Raw genomic sequence first — 12,872 nt, 5'->3', positions numbered from 1 at the left:
TATGTTGTCTTCCCTTTTTTCTCTTTTTGGGGTAAAAAGCATGCGCACAGTGCAGATTTAAAATAAAAAAGAGAGAGAACATTCATACAAATAAAAAACGACGAAAATGTAATAAATGATGTTGCCTTCTGCGTTTCATGTGAAGCAGAGTTTTCTGAGTGTTGAGGGGCTGATTTCATGATTCACATTTGTTTCACTCAATTGTTAAAGAAGAAGAAAAAAGTCAGTTGTCTGTGATCAATAAGAGTGGGAAAGGAAGCAAGTTGCTCACACTTTTCTCATTCACCCTTCTCCCCCTTCGTTTCCTCCCTCTCTCTCCTCACTGTCAACACCCAGACTGATAAAACCGTTCAGTTCACGAGGCCAAACATTTAAGCTCCGACTCGGAAATCTCCTCTTAAAACAACAGACGCTGCTCCCCCTCCTCCCCCTTCCTACCTCACACAACCCACATCCTTTACAAACACCACTTTATTTATGGCCCGGTCCTCCACCTCCACTTACATTATTACAGCCCTCTATATTCACTATTACACTGCCTTCCATCATCATCACGATGACGACTTGAGGTCAGATTGTTTCCATCTGGGGAGATCAAACACCACCGAGCGTGCGTATTTACGCACGGGTATCCGTCGCCATGCGTTGGACTTCGGCTGGTTATGCAGACGTTATGGGGAGTCCCCTCTGTTATCAAATCACCAAATATATACCAACGATATTACATTTTGTGTACTTCCATGAAGTTAAGGAACTACCCAGATTTAAAGAGAGAAGTCGTCCACACACACACACATCTACAGACCACACAGCACACGACATGGCAGCTCCTTTATGACCCTAAAACATACCTGTCTTCATTGGATCCAAACCTGGCCCGATGTTGTTTCCAATTATATTATAATACTCTCAAATGAGTTACAGCCCGGTAAAAGGCAAGGCGACCAGTTTGACCAAAACCTGCCTTTGTTTAGAGCAAATCCTCAGAAATGTGCATGAAAGCAATATAGTAACATATATAAATGTAATGCTATACTACTAATAATATGAATAGTTTCCGTTTGTTTATACAGCATGCACCTTTCAAAAACAAGTAACAAAGTGCTTTGCAAAGACGTAAATGAGGGACGAAAGAATGAAATAAGATGGAGTTTTGGTGCTGCAGGCCGGTTCTCCGCTTTGTAATCCGACTTTGAATCTGCGTCTTAAATTTGACAAAGCTTATCTCGTTCTTTAGGAATTCTCTGCCGCCTATTGATGTGGATGTACAGTATGAGAACCTGTTCCATATGAAAGAAAAAACAATCAGAGACCATTTTCTTGGACTCCCTTCTGCTTGGTGGACACATCTCTGATTATAGCCGAGTAGATATGACGTTACGCGCAGACCAGCGTCTTCTGTTCCAACTCTATAAGTTAACAACATGCACAAGGCCCTGGTCTATTTGGAGAGGTAGATGACTTTCTGGCACCATAAGAGCCTGAGCTGTTATGCATAACACAGGCAAGTTTTGCTCACATAGGTTTCTGGTGTGTAAAACAAAAATATATGTATATTTAAAGGGGATGAACGAGCAGAGCAGAAGTGTAGTTTACGCAAGAGCGCGCGCACACATGGGAAATGTTCCACGCGGTTCTTTCAGCATTTGTGTCTGACACAAACACACTTCTTTGTAATCCTTTAATTGCTCCACATGCTATAAGTAGAAATAGAATACTAGATGTTGTTTTTACGCACGCGTGACCTCGGCCTGTTAAACATTACACTCAGCGCAGAGATTGCATCGTTCTGAAACTGCGTTGGCGGGGAAAGGTCAACATCACGGGCACGGATCTAAGCACGGTCCCGCGCACCTGAGTGTACTGGTGAGTTTTTTCCTCCGCCGGCGGGGAGGATCCGGTGCCAAATCAAAGACCTGAACTCAAAGGAAAGCGGCGGCTTATCTCGAACGACCGACAGTTACCAAATGTGTTTCCTCTTGTTCTCTTTCCGTTATTGCAGGAAATGATAAAGTGCTCAGTGACATTCAAGCTTTCTTTGCTGAGCTCACAGCTTTAATTGTCCAAGAACCATGACTCGACAGTGATAAATATTAACCTGGCAGCTGCAATCTCTCGCTGTGAAAGGTTTTCCCGAAGGATTTTTCAGAGTGAAAATACGTCCCTCTCCACTGTAACGCTGTTATTACGGTCTGCGTCTGTCTGCCCACCGTGACGTCAGCAGCGGCACACTATACAGGGGGTGCAAACAACAGTAGGACTCTTTCTTCTGCATGTGTGGTCTCCACAAAGAGTGATAAGCCGACGTTTGTAGAAAAAACGGAGGGAAATCCATCTCCTCTTCGTCTTTCTCGGCAACTTTACGCACGTGCCCAGAGCCATTCCATTCCAACTCTAATCAATATCACATCTTATGCTGTTTTCCGTTTCTTTTTTTATCTTTTTCAAATTTTTCGCACGACATCGACCTTTTTCCAACCCAGCAAGCAGGACAGAAAATATTTAAGTGTGCGCTGGATGTTTGTCAGCCTCAGCCGTTTTGTTTCGGAGCTCTACATGCGCTCGGTGATTAGTGGACACGTTCCGAGCTGCTGCGTGTTGATTGTATCATATAGATTGGAATTGTATGCTCTGTGTGTGTGGCTGTGTGTGTGTGTGTGTGTGTGTGTGTGTGTGTGTGTGTGTGTGGCAGCGGTCACTTCTAATTTCATCCTTTGTAAGATTGCTTCCTGGGGAAACCCCGTCAGCCATTGGGCATTTTTACATCACATGGACACGTGGTCACGTGGTCCGCGACTCACGTACGGAGGGGAGGAGGAGAGTGGGTGGGTGCTTTTTTTGGTGTAAATCTAGACAGTAATGCCCCGCCGATAATTCACGGTGCCTCGTAAAAAAAAGTGGACATTAAAGCGCCCTGGGGCTACAAATCATCGGCGCCAAATTATGAGTTCGCTCGACTTCGCCAACGCGCTGTTTTCCAAATACCAGCGAGCCGCCGCGAGCTGCTCTACACTTATCTTCGCAGACCCTCCAACTTCTCCCTTCCCGACTTCTTTCACTGCTCCTGCCGCGTCTTCTTCGTGCGCCCTCGTGTCCAACGGATATCACCTCCATGCCTCCGGTGGGAGAGGCGGCACTTTACCTCCGTCCTCCATTCCTTCATCTCCTTCCTCCTCCTTCATCCCCTCCTGTTCTTCCTCGTCGCTCTGTTGGTCTCTGTCGGGACCGAACCGGAGCGGTGGGATCGCACGACCCAGCGCGCATCCTTCCAACCCCGCTGAGGAGCCCGCAGCCGGACCACCGAGTTTCTCCCTGCAGGGATGCGCCGCGGAGCGGTTCCCCGGTCGGCCTCAGCTCTGCCCGCTGGCCGGGCTCTCTGAGCCGGCCTGCAGGAGGCAGAGTTGCCTGGAGCAGCAGCAGCAGCGGCGGCAGTTAAACGAGGAGGAGCCACGGATTTACCCCTGGATGAGAAGCACAGGTGAGGAGAGGGAGGAAAAGGATGGGAATAGAACAAGTTATGAGAGGTGATGGGATCATTTGCAAGGTCTCACAGGTGAGTTGGAGAGAGCGGTGAGGGAGGAAGTTGCGTAAAGAGGGGGTGAGGGCAGGGATGACAGTGGTGTGCGTGAAAGACAGAGAGAGAGGGGAGGGGTTGGGGTGGTATTAGTTCGACCCAATAATTACGTTAAATGCTCTTTAAACTGTTGGCCCGGTTGCGCAGCGGCCACTACCGGTAGCTGAACTATTCCTGTCTGTCTCTTTCTCTCTGTCGCTCTTTTCTTCTTCTTTTTTTACAACCTCTCACTCTCTCTTTGCAGACCTTTTATGGCTCTGCTACCTCCATAAAACCATAATTTAAGACTCGGTGAATATTCATTAGGTGGTATTGTGTTTGAGGGGGGACAGGGGAGCGCAGGGGTGCTGGAGTATTATCCCAAATCGTTTGAAGAAAAGCCTCCAAAAGCTTCCAGAAAAAAGTCTTCCTGCTCGCGGTTATCGCTCATATTCAGTGTTTGGCTCCTGCTCAGCGCGGCCTCACCGTCCCGATAGCCTTGTGTTTCTCTGTCAGTGCTATCTAGCACCACTGAAAAGCCCATTGTGCCATTGTGCCCACAATCCGCTAAAAGACTATAAACACTATAAATTAGCAGAAGGGTTTGATCTCTGAATGCCTGCCCTTTTCCCCCGATTGTAAAAGCGGCTTTTGTGCTACAGCAGCGGGCTGGATGCTGAATGGACGCGGGGCCTCGAACCACAACAACAACAACACACACACACACACACACACACACAGAACACTTTTATACGTTGAAATATTGAGTGGCAGGGCGTAAAAAGTGAGAATTGTGGTGAGTGTGTGCGTAAAACGCGCGTAAAAGCGACGATGTTTTTCTCAAAGACAGCAACGTGGAACCACAAAGGAGACACGAACGCTTTCTGCTCCTTTCGTGGGAGAAGCCGTACGCGCGCTTGTGGAATATGAATTATTATGCGTAAATGTGGTTAATTTTTGTGGGGGGGAGGCCATTTAACAACTTACAAATAATCAGGTAGCTTCTTTCAATTTGATGTTATTTGTTATTTGTTCTCTCCAGCAGAATTACTTCACACACACATACTCAGTCACTCTGAAAATAGTTTTGGAGAAATCCGGTTCCTCCTCATTAGGAGCCTGGCAGCTACTGGACGGCCCCTCGTCGTCGCTGCAGGCTTCCTCATTAATTTCAATCACCTCACCATCCTCGAGTCCCACTGCCCTGTGTGTGTGTGGGGGGGGGGGATAGAAAGTGAAATCGACAAAGCAAAGTCCAAGAGTGCTGCGTGATAAAGAAAGAGAGAAAAGAAAATCATCATTCATCATGCAATTGAAAGTGTGTTATTTGCTATCAAGTAAACCGAAGCTGTTTCCCAGCTTTTGGTTTGAAAAAATAAAATAAAACAGAATACATATTGTGACATATTAAAAATATATGTTACACAGGGAAATATCATCATCACCTGGATATGACGGAAACTATTTTTCAGTTGCAAAAAGAAAGTCAGATATTGACAAGAGTCACATTACTTCGTAGCATAAAATAAAATAAAATAAAAACGTTAAGTAGAACCAATTTTTTTGTATTACAATACAATATAAAATATGTGAATAAAACAGGCAGACACATGTTTATCCTCCCTCCTCCCTCCACAGTGTGTGTGCGTTGTATTCACATATTATTACTCTGAGAGGAGGGAGGGGATATGGGGTCGAACCAGCCAGCCTGTTTAATGAATTTATAGATTTTAATTTAGATCCGATTCCAGTCCAAGGCTGGCAAAGATGATTGGGGAGAAAAAGTCCCGGATGTTCCAGTTAACAGCGGCGAATAAAACAAACGCATGGGCGCTTATTAAAGCAGGCGCTCGAGCTGTCACAGCTACGCGCACGTGCACATATAAAACACACACATGTGTGTGTGTGTGTCAGTATGTGTGTGTGTGTGTGTGTGTGTGTGTGTGTGTGTGTGTGTGTGTGGGCACGATACAATCCCTTCTTGTTGTTGATTGCCAGAGAATTCCAACTCGAGCTCGAGCGCGAACAAATCATTGCCGACAGCGCGAGAGCAGAAAAATATTACCAATGCACACACGCACACACACAAGCACGCACACACACACACACACACACACACACACACACACACACACACACACACACACACACACATACGCCTGGCTGTGCAGCAGAAGAGGAAGTGGCGCACAGATAAGCACACACACACTTAGGCACACTCAATCACACACACTTCCCCGCTGCTGACACTCAGTCCCCCACACATTCTGGCCGCTGCCTTCGATAAACCGTGGCGCGCTCACAAACACGCGCAGACGCTCACGCGCGAAGAATCAGACAGGAGGAAAACTGTGTACTGTAGAGAAACCTGATCGTGAGGAAATAGATCTAATGCGAGCTTTAAAAGCACAGCAGGACTCTGTGAAGATATTTCAAAATAAAGCATTCTGTTACAGTAAATAGAGAAAGAATTTTTTTCGATAGATAGATATGTACTTTATTCATCCCCAGGGGGAAATTTGTATGTTACAGCAGCAAGACACACCAAGAAGCAAAGTAACAGAGTAACCAAAATATTAAATCTTAAAAAATGCACAATATATACAATAGAATAACAGAGTAGGACAAATTAAATATCAGAATATAGAATATATAAGATAAAACAACAAAAATGCACAGTATATACAATGAAATAGAATAGTGTAAAATTAACTGACTAGGTGAAAAAACAGTGAAAAACAGTAGAGCAAAAATAAAATATCAACCCCAGCAAACGACAGTGTAGCAGTGTGTAATTATGTGGAGGATGATCTGGCCAGCGGTGATTTGTTATAAAGTGATATTGCAGAGGGAAGGAATGTTCTCCTGTATCTGTCCTTGTGACAGCGGAGCTGGATCAGTCTGTTGGAGAAAGTGCTCCTCTGTCCCTGCAGTAGGTGGTGGAGAGGGTGGTCCGGGTTATCCAATATGGATAATAGTTTCTTCAGTGTCCTCTTCTCCACCACCTCTTCCAGATAGTCTTGTTTGCAGCCAATGATGGAGCCGGCCTTCTTAAACAGTTTGTTAAGTCTGTTGGTGTCTCCGGCTCCAATGCTGCCAATGCTACCAAATAATGTGATTTTTTAATTATTTTATTTGAGGTTGGGAGCTCAAGCCCTCATTGCACAGAGAATGCAAGTGCAAATACTAAAACATTGAATATTATTTAGCTAATAGCAGTAACGCATACGCACTACATTCTTTTATTTTACTCAAGTTTGACCTTTACTACAGAACAAGCTCAATTTGGATATATTTCCATACATGTTTTCTTCAGATGAATATGAAATTATTTAAATAAAACCATAGTAAAACATGCAACGGAGAGTGAATATAATGTCGACCAATGGAAAAACCAACAGGGGTCAAAGATGTATTCTGTAATTAATAGAAACTAACTTGTGATAAAAGTAGAGCTGCAGCGAGAAAGCACATCAAATGTGACTCTACCTCTGTGGGTGTGTGGGTGTGTGTGTGGGGGAGAGAGAGAGGAAGAAAAGAGAGAGAAACAGTAAAATAAATAAATAAAAGGAAGTAGAAATAAGCCATATCAAATGAAAAGCTTTATTATCCTATTTGAAGTGTATCTTCGTAGCACTAGTTAAACGCACTGCATTCTGGGCGGCCTGAACGCACCATCACACAGACAGAAATACACAGAGCCGTTCAGTTCTGTACATCACATGTCTTTGTCATACAGGGCTGTACAGAGCATTATGAGGTCACGACCCAGAGCCCTTTAACCCTCACCCCCCGCTTTTAATTTAATATTATGAAAATAATACTCTTTCCATTCCATTTCCATACCTTTTTGATCAGATAGTTTCTGTTTTGAATCAAGAAAAGTTTATATTTTATATTAAAAAAACATGAATATATCCACGAAGGTAAGGTTTTCAAAACCAATCCCTATCCTCTATTAATTGATTATTATATTGATGTTGGGGTCTAAAAGTAGTCAAAGGTCTATTGGATCAGCCTGTAAAATACCCATCATGTCTGGAGACAGTAAACTCACCCTGTGGCTGCTAGAACCCCAAATTCCCAGAAAAAAATGCAGAGGACATGAGCTCAGTGTCCGTCCTGCCTGCAGTGGCTTAAGAGACACACAAATCTTTGTTTTTCAGTCACTGGTCAAATCTGAGATTTTGTCGTCTTTCTGACTGAAAACATCCAAAATACACATTGAGGTGTTTATTATATTACTTTGTCTATTAGCGTCTGTAGATTTCTGCTAAATTTATAAGGTATTAAATAATGTCTCATTTGCATATTTAAGCATAACATTTTATAAAACTTCCATGGTGATATTAGATTTTTTTTTACCCTATTCACCTGTTGTGTCTTTTAATTGTATGTACATTTACTATATATATATATATATATATATATATATATATATATATATATCTCGTTTCTCTTGGAAATGTTCACTTCAGTATTACTTTCATTCAAAACTTTACAGTTTCACTCATTCATAGCCTGATTTATACAACATTCTATTAATAAAAGCATTTTGTTGAGAGTATCGTTTTATTCATGAAATTCCCTGTAAAGACTCTAACATGTCAACAAAGTGACACACAAATTTCAACCAGCTGGCTTTATCCAATTTCACATGTTCTGGAAATGTATGCATTTAAAATGGCACATATTTGAGAAGACAATGCCTCATGTGCATATTCAAACATCACATTTCAGAAAAAATCAATCCAAACCATGGCAGCTATTACTGAAAGTGTTTAGCCTGTTCATCTGACGTGTTTCCCGTTTGAGAAGTGAAAACATTTAGACTGAAGGTTGTCCATCAGATGAGCAGACATCACTCTGTACTCCCCGTGTCTTCATCCTCCTTGCTGCTCCCATCTACTCACTGCAGAAAATCCTCCATCACACCTTTATGAGGCCTCACTAAACAGCAGCTAATGCCGTTAATGTACATGCACAGACGGCCACAGAGCTGCTTTGTCTATTGCAGTGTGAGTCAGGGTTCATGTTAAAGGCCCCAGCAGAAATCTACAAACCAGGTGTATTTCATCTGTGAAGAGTTTGAGGGTTTCTGATTCTGAATATACTGTAACATCCACAACTCAAAGCTCCAGTTTGCTCCAACTCACCTGAAGAGATTCAGCTTCTCTTTTTTTCACAGGACTCTGCAGAGGGAAGGGGTTTTTGGAGGTTTGCGTGGCCGTTGAAAATGTGACCCAGTTTCTCCTTAACCTTCAGGCTCTGACCTCGTGAGGACAGAAGGTCACGTGCTCTCTGCTGTTCTTACTCAATCGCTGACTCATGCACATTTCACATGAGGAGCAAGGGAGATTATTTTTCTTCTTTTTCTTCTTTAAATCAAATCAAGTGATGCTCCAGCATTCCTGCTGTAGCAGTGAGAGAAAGAGATGAAATACAATTTAAAAAATAAAATTTAAAAATATCTAAAAATTAAAAAATTCATAAATAAATAAACAAATGAATAAATAAATGCATCATTCAAAAATAAATAAAAGTGCAGTTGAGGAGTAAAAAAGTACTTCACTGGTCCCAAGTGGCAAGCAAAAGAATGAACATAAAGAACAGGAAACATGACACGAACATATAGTGCAATAAAAGAAAAGATGACTACAAGCAGTTTCAATATAAACACAGGTAGTGTAAATGAAAATATAGCGAGTGGAAATATAAATGCAGGATGTGGAAATTCAAGGTAGTGTATAAATATAGGTAGTTTAAATGTGCCAAAGACATTCAGGCAGGTAGTGTAAATAAATGTAAACAGATCTCTAGTGTCATTCAACAACATTAAAGCAGTTTTGCCCACTTTTCCTCCTTAAATCCCCCTTAAATAATGAAGCTGATTCAAACCTGCTTCCACCTCCTTTAAGTCTGCGAGGTAAACATTGAACACCGGGCCAGACAGACAGCAGCTGAACCAACAGTTGAACCACATCATTTAACCGCTTTATGGTGTTTACAAAGCCCACAAGTCAAATGTGTCAGCCAGGAAGTGGAGGTGACAACAAGGGGCAGCAGGTTTGAGTGAAAAGCCAAGCAAGGAGGCAGTTAAAGGGTTAAACGTGTTCATTACATTCTTTCTGTCAGTTCAAAGATTACAGTTATGGATTGAGACAGAGGCTTCTTTCATGAAGTGGTTGAAAATGTTTTATGATATTGCTAAATTCATAGCAAATGCAATATGTCTGAATGATAAAATGTTTTATTTGAATTGAAATGTAATGAAACGTGATATTATTGAGCAACAATGCAGACAGAGTAAATGATGGACTTTTTCAATTAGGATATTTCTGATAATTCAGTGGTTGGTGGCAGCAGCTCTGAAGAGAACTTTACTGATGCTGTTGCGTGATCACTGACACCATGTCCTCCGAGCTCACTGATTGGTTGTGCTCTTTCAAAGTAAAACTTCCTTTTCAGATCAAGTAAAAAGAAAAGAAAAAAGAAGAATGTTTGGAATACTAATTCAAAATACTAACTCTGAATCAAAAATTCAACATTTTAAATGATAAACATGAAATGATAAGTTTAAATGTATTATCATAAACCTTTAAGTTAAAGGTCAATTTCTCTATGAAGGGGGGACATACCGGGGCGCACTGATCAGTCTGCAGCCTTTAACACGAAAACAGGCCGCACATTAGCATGAATCAGAGGGCTCCATTCTCTTTGTGTCTGACTTTGTGAGGCACACTTTGAACTCATATCACACTTTGTACTTAATACTTATGAACAGCTTTTTATATTTTAACAAAAAAGCTAAATATTGAACAGAACCAATAAAAAACCTTGGTGAGGTAAAATAAAAATCATAATAATAATAATAAAAACTTACCACGGGAGAATGAGTTTAACCTTAAAGGTTTCACTACCTTTTGTCGCTGCCAACGTTTCACATGTTTCTCCTGCTGGAAAAGGAATTCAATATTTAACGGTAGAAAAAAAGACATTTTCCAAGCACAATATTTCACATAACCCAAGATATTGTTGTTCATAGTAACTGCTGTCTCTGATTCATCCGTGATATAACCTGCGTCCTTGCGTGCGCAGGTGCCGACAGAAGGCGCGGGCGGCAGACGTACACGCGCCACCAGACGCTCGAGCTGGAGAAGGAGTTCCACTACAGCCGGTACCTCACGCGGCGGCGGCGGGTGGAGGTGGCGCACGCGCTCTGCCTCACGGAGAGGCAGATCAAGATCTGGTTCCAGAACCGGCGGATGAAGTGGAAGAAGGAGAACCGGGCGACAGAGGGCGGCTCCCCCGCGGCAGCTTTACCGATGACTGGAGATGAAGAGGGGGCTGAGGAGGAGGAGGAAGAGGAGTGACACTAACTCTACCGGACACCTTGGCTCTTTTTTTCTCAACATTTTCACCAGTGAATTAGGGACTAATAAGTATTATCAGCCTGTGTGTATGAGCAGATGAACACTTCAAATCAAATCATAATGTGCAATTTTACATCCGTGTGTACATACGCAGCTCTTAATTGAAGGAACTAACTTCCACCATGGAGCCTAACCACCAGATTTTAGAACGCAATCATGATGTTTTTAGCTTCTTAGTCTTTTAAACGCAAAATCATAAGTGACGTTGGGAGACAACTCAACGGTTTGTTTCAAATACTGGAATTGTTCAGAGGTCAAACTGAAATGTATTGATCCTGATTCAAAGAGTGGGGTCGCGTTCTGTCCCACCACAGATAGCATCCCTCATGTTATAAGAACAACCTGGCTCATCCAGCTGCAGCAGAGAGGGAGAGGAGCGGCAGTGTTACAAGATGTCTACGGTGAGTGGGATCATGTGTCGATTATTAGCATATGTTTAGTAGATTTAGGCAGCATCTCTAATGTTTTAGAACTACAAGAGAAACCCTCCCAACCAAACTCTGTACAATGTTCTGAGTATTTAAAGCAATCACAAAATGTCGCTTTCATATCATGAACTGTGTTTTACTTTATGTTATTCTGAGCTCCATTATGGTCTTACTGATGTTTGTTGTGCTAGATCACTCTTCCTCCTTTCAGTTGTATTCCTCAAAACAGTTGTTTTTCAAAAAGATATTTAATCTATGACTCATATTTCTGAATCGGTCTCATTGCTAAAGATATGACGTGTGTATGTGCTCAATATGACTGTAATAGTAAGAATGTGGGTTTGATCATTATTTCTTGGAGATTTTGATGTTAGGATCTCCTTTAATTCTTACTGTTTGGTTATAATCAATTAGAAATGCTACTAATCCAGTGGTAGAGAAAGTAGAGCGAGTTAAACAGAGAGCCAATGACTTCCTGTCTGTGTGTTTACAGTCTAGCTGGTGGATCCGGCTATCGCTTGGATTAATGGTTTGTTGTTGTTCTTTTTTAAATAGCTATTGGCTGAGTCTTAATTATTTGTACTTGCACCTGTGTTTTCATGTTGCCCTGATACATACATGTTTAGACAATAGTGCGCATGTAAATGAAAAATAAAAATGAAGAAAATAAATGTAAAAAAATAATTATTAAAACCTTAACTGCAATGAATGTGTTGTCATATCTTGGAAATGTTCCCACATCCCAGCTGTTTCTTTTTTTCATTATTTTCAGGTTCCGTTTGAAGATAGAACTACTTCACAACACGAACATAACACTGCGCTATAAACAGAATAACACGTCATCGTTAAAGCTCTGAGACAATAACTTCACTAAATCTGGAATAATGAGTGTGGAGAAGTCTACAGTTTCATCCGCTCGTGTTTCTTTCTTCATTTGGTTCCATTATTCAGAGTGAGGTGTGTCATTCAGTCCAGTCACGAGCCCAACACATGAAGCCTTTCTCTCTTGGGCAGTTTCGTCCATCAGCCATCTCCAAATGAAATGTACAGATATAAATATGGATACACGTTAGATTTCCACGTGTGAAAATATCTAATCCACAATCAGACGTGTCACGTGTTCTACAAATTGGAGGATACAGTAAACAGCATATCCAGATATAATGACAAGTGTTCTCATGTAGCCACTTTTCTGACAACCTTAACTAAAAAAGGTTTATTCATAGGCAGGCATCAGCTGACACACACGCACACACACACACACACACACACACACACACACACACACACACACACGCACTGCAAGAGAAGCCTTATGAAGAGTTCAACCCTCTTAGTGTAATCAACACTTTCACACATTATAAACCACAGCAAAGAGTGCCGGTGTGTCAGGATTTACATTTGTATCTATGTCAGTATTTAGTATTGTGTTCCTATTTAGCAGTTATACATTACAGT

At 41.9% G+C, this 12,872-nt stretch overlaps 1 protein-coding gene across 1 annotated transcript; it reads left to right on the top strand.

Annotated features, from left to right (window-relative positions):
• The first annotated feature begins 2,780 nt into the window (after positions 1-2,780).
• On the top strand, positions 2,781-12,111 carry LOC116400007 (homeobox protein Hox-B7-A-like). Its single transcript, XM_031877597.1, has 2 exons — positions 2,781-3,478; positions 10,652-12,111. Exons 1-2 carry the CDS (start codon positions 2,944-2,946, stop codon positions 10,924-10,926), a joined length of 810 nt encoding a protein of 269 aa, XP_031733457.1. The 5' UTR covers positions 2,781-2,943; the 3' UTR covers positions 10,927-12,111.
• Positions 12,112-12,872: the final 761 nt, after the last annotated feature.

The sequence above is a fragment of the Anarrhichthys ocellatus genome, unplaced genomic scaffold (assembly GCF_004355925.1).
Source record: "Anarrhichthys ocellatus isolate YVR2014 unplaced genomic scaffold, GSC_Weel_1.0 scaffold141, whole genome shotgun sequence".
In the NCBI taxonomy this organism is placed as follows: domain Eukaryota; kingdom Metazoa; phylum Chordata; class Actinopteri; order Perciformes; family Anarhichadidae; genus Anarrhichthys; species Anarrhichthys ocellatus.
The sequence above is the reverse complement of the archived record's forward strand: the minus strand, read 5'-3'. Positions and strand labels throughout refer to the sequence as shown.

Excerpts from the sequence above, each read along its gene's own strand:
- LOC116400007 (XM_031877597.1), top strand. The coding sequence starts at position 2,944 with ATGAGTTCGCTCGACTTCGCCAACGCGCTGTTTTCCAAATACCAGCGA. Across the intron at positions 3,479-10,651 it reads CCCCTGGATGAGAAGCACAG|GTGCCGACAGAAGGCGCGGG; the intron begins GTGAGGAGAGGG and ends TTGCGTGCGCAG.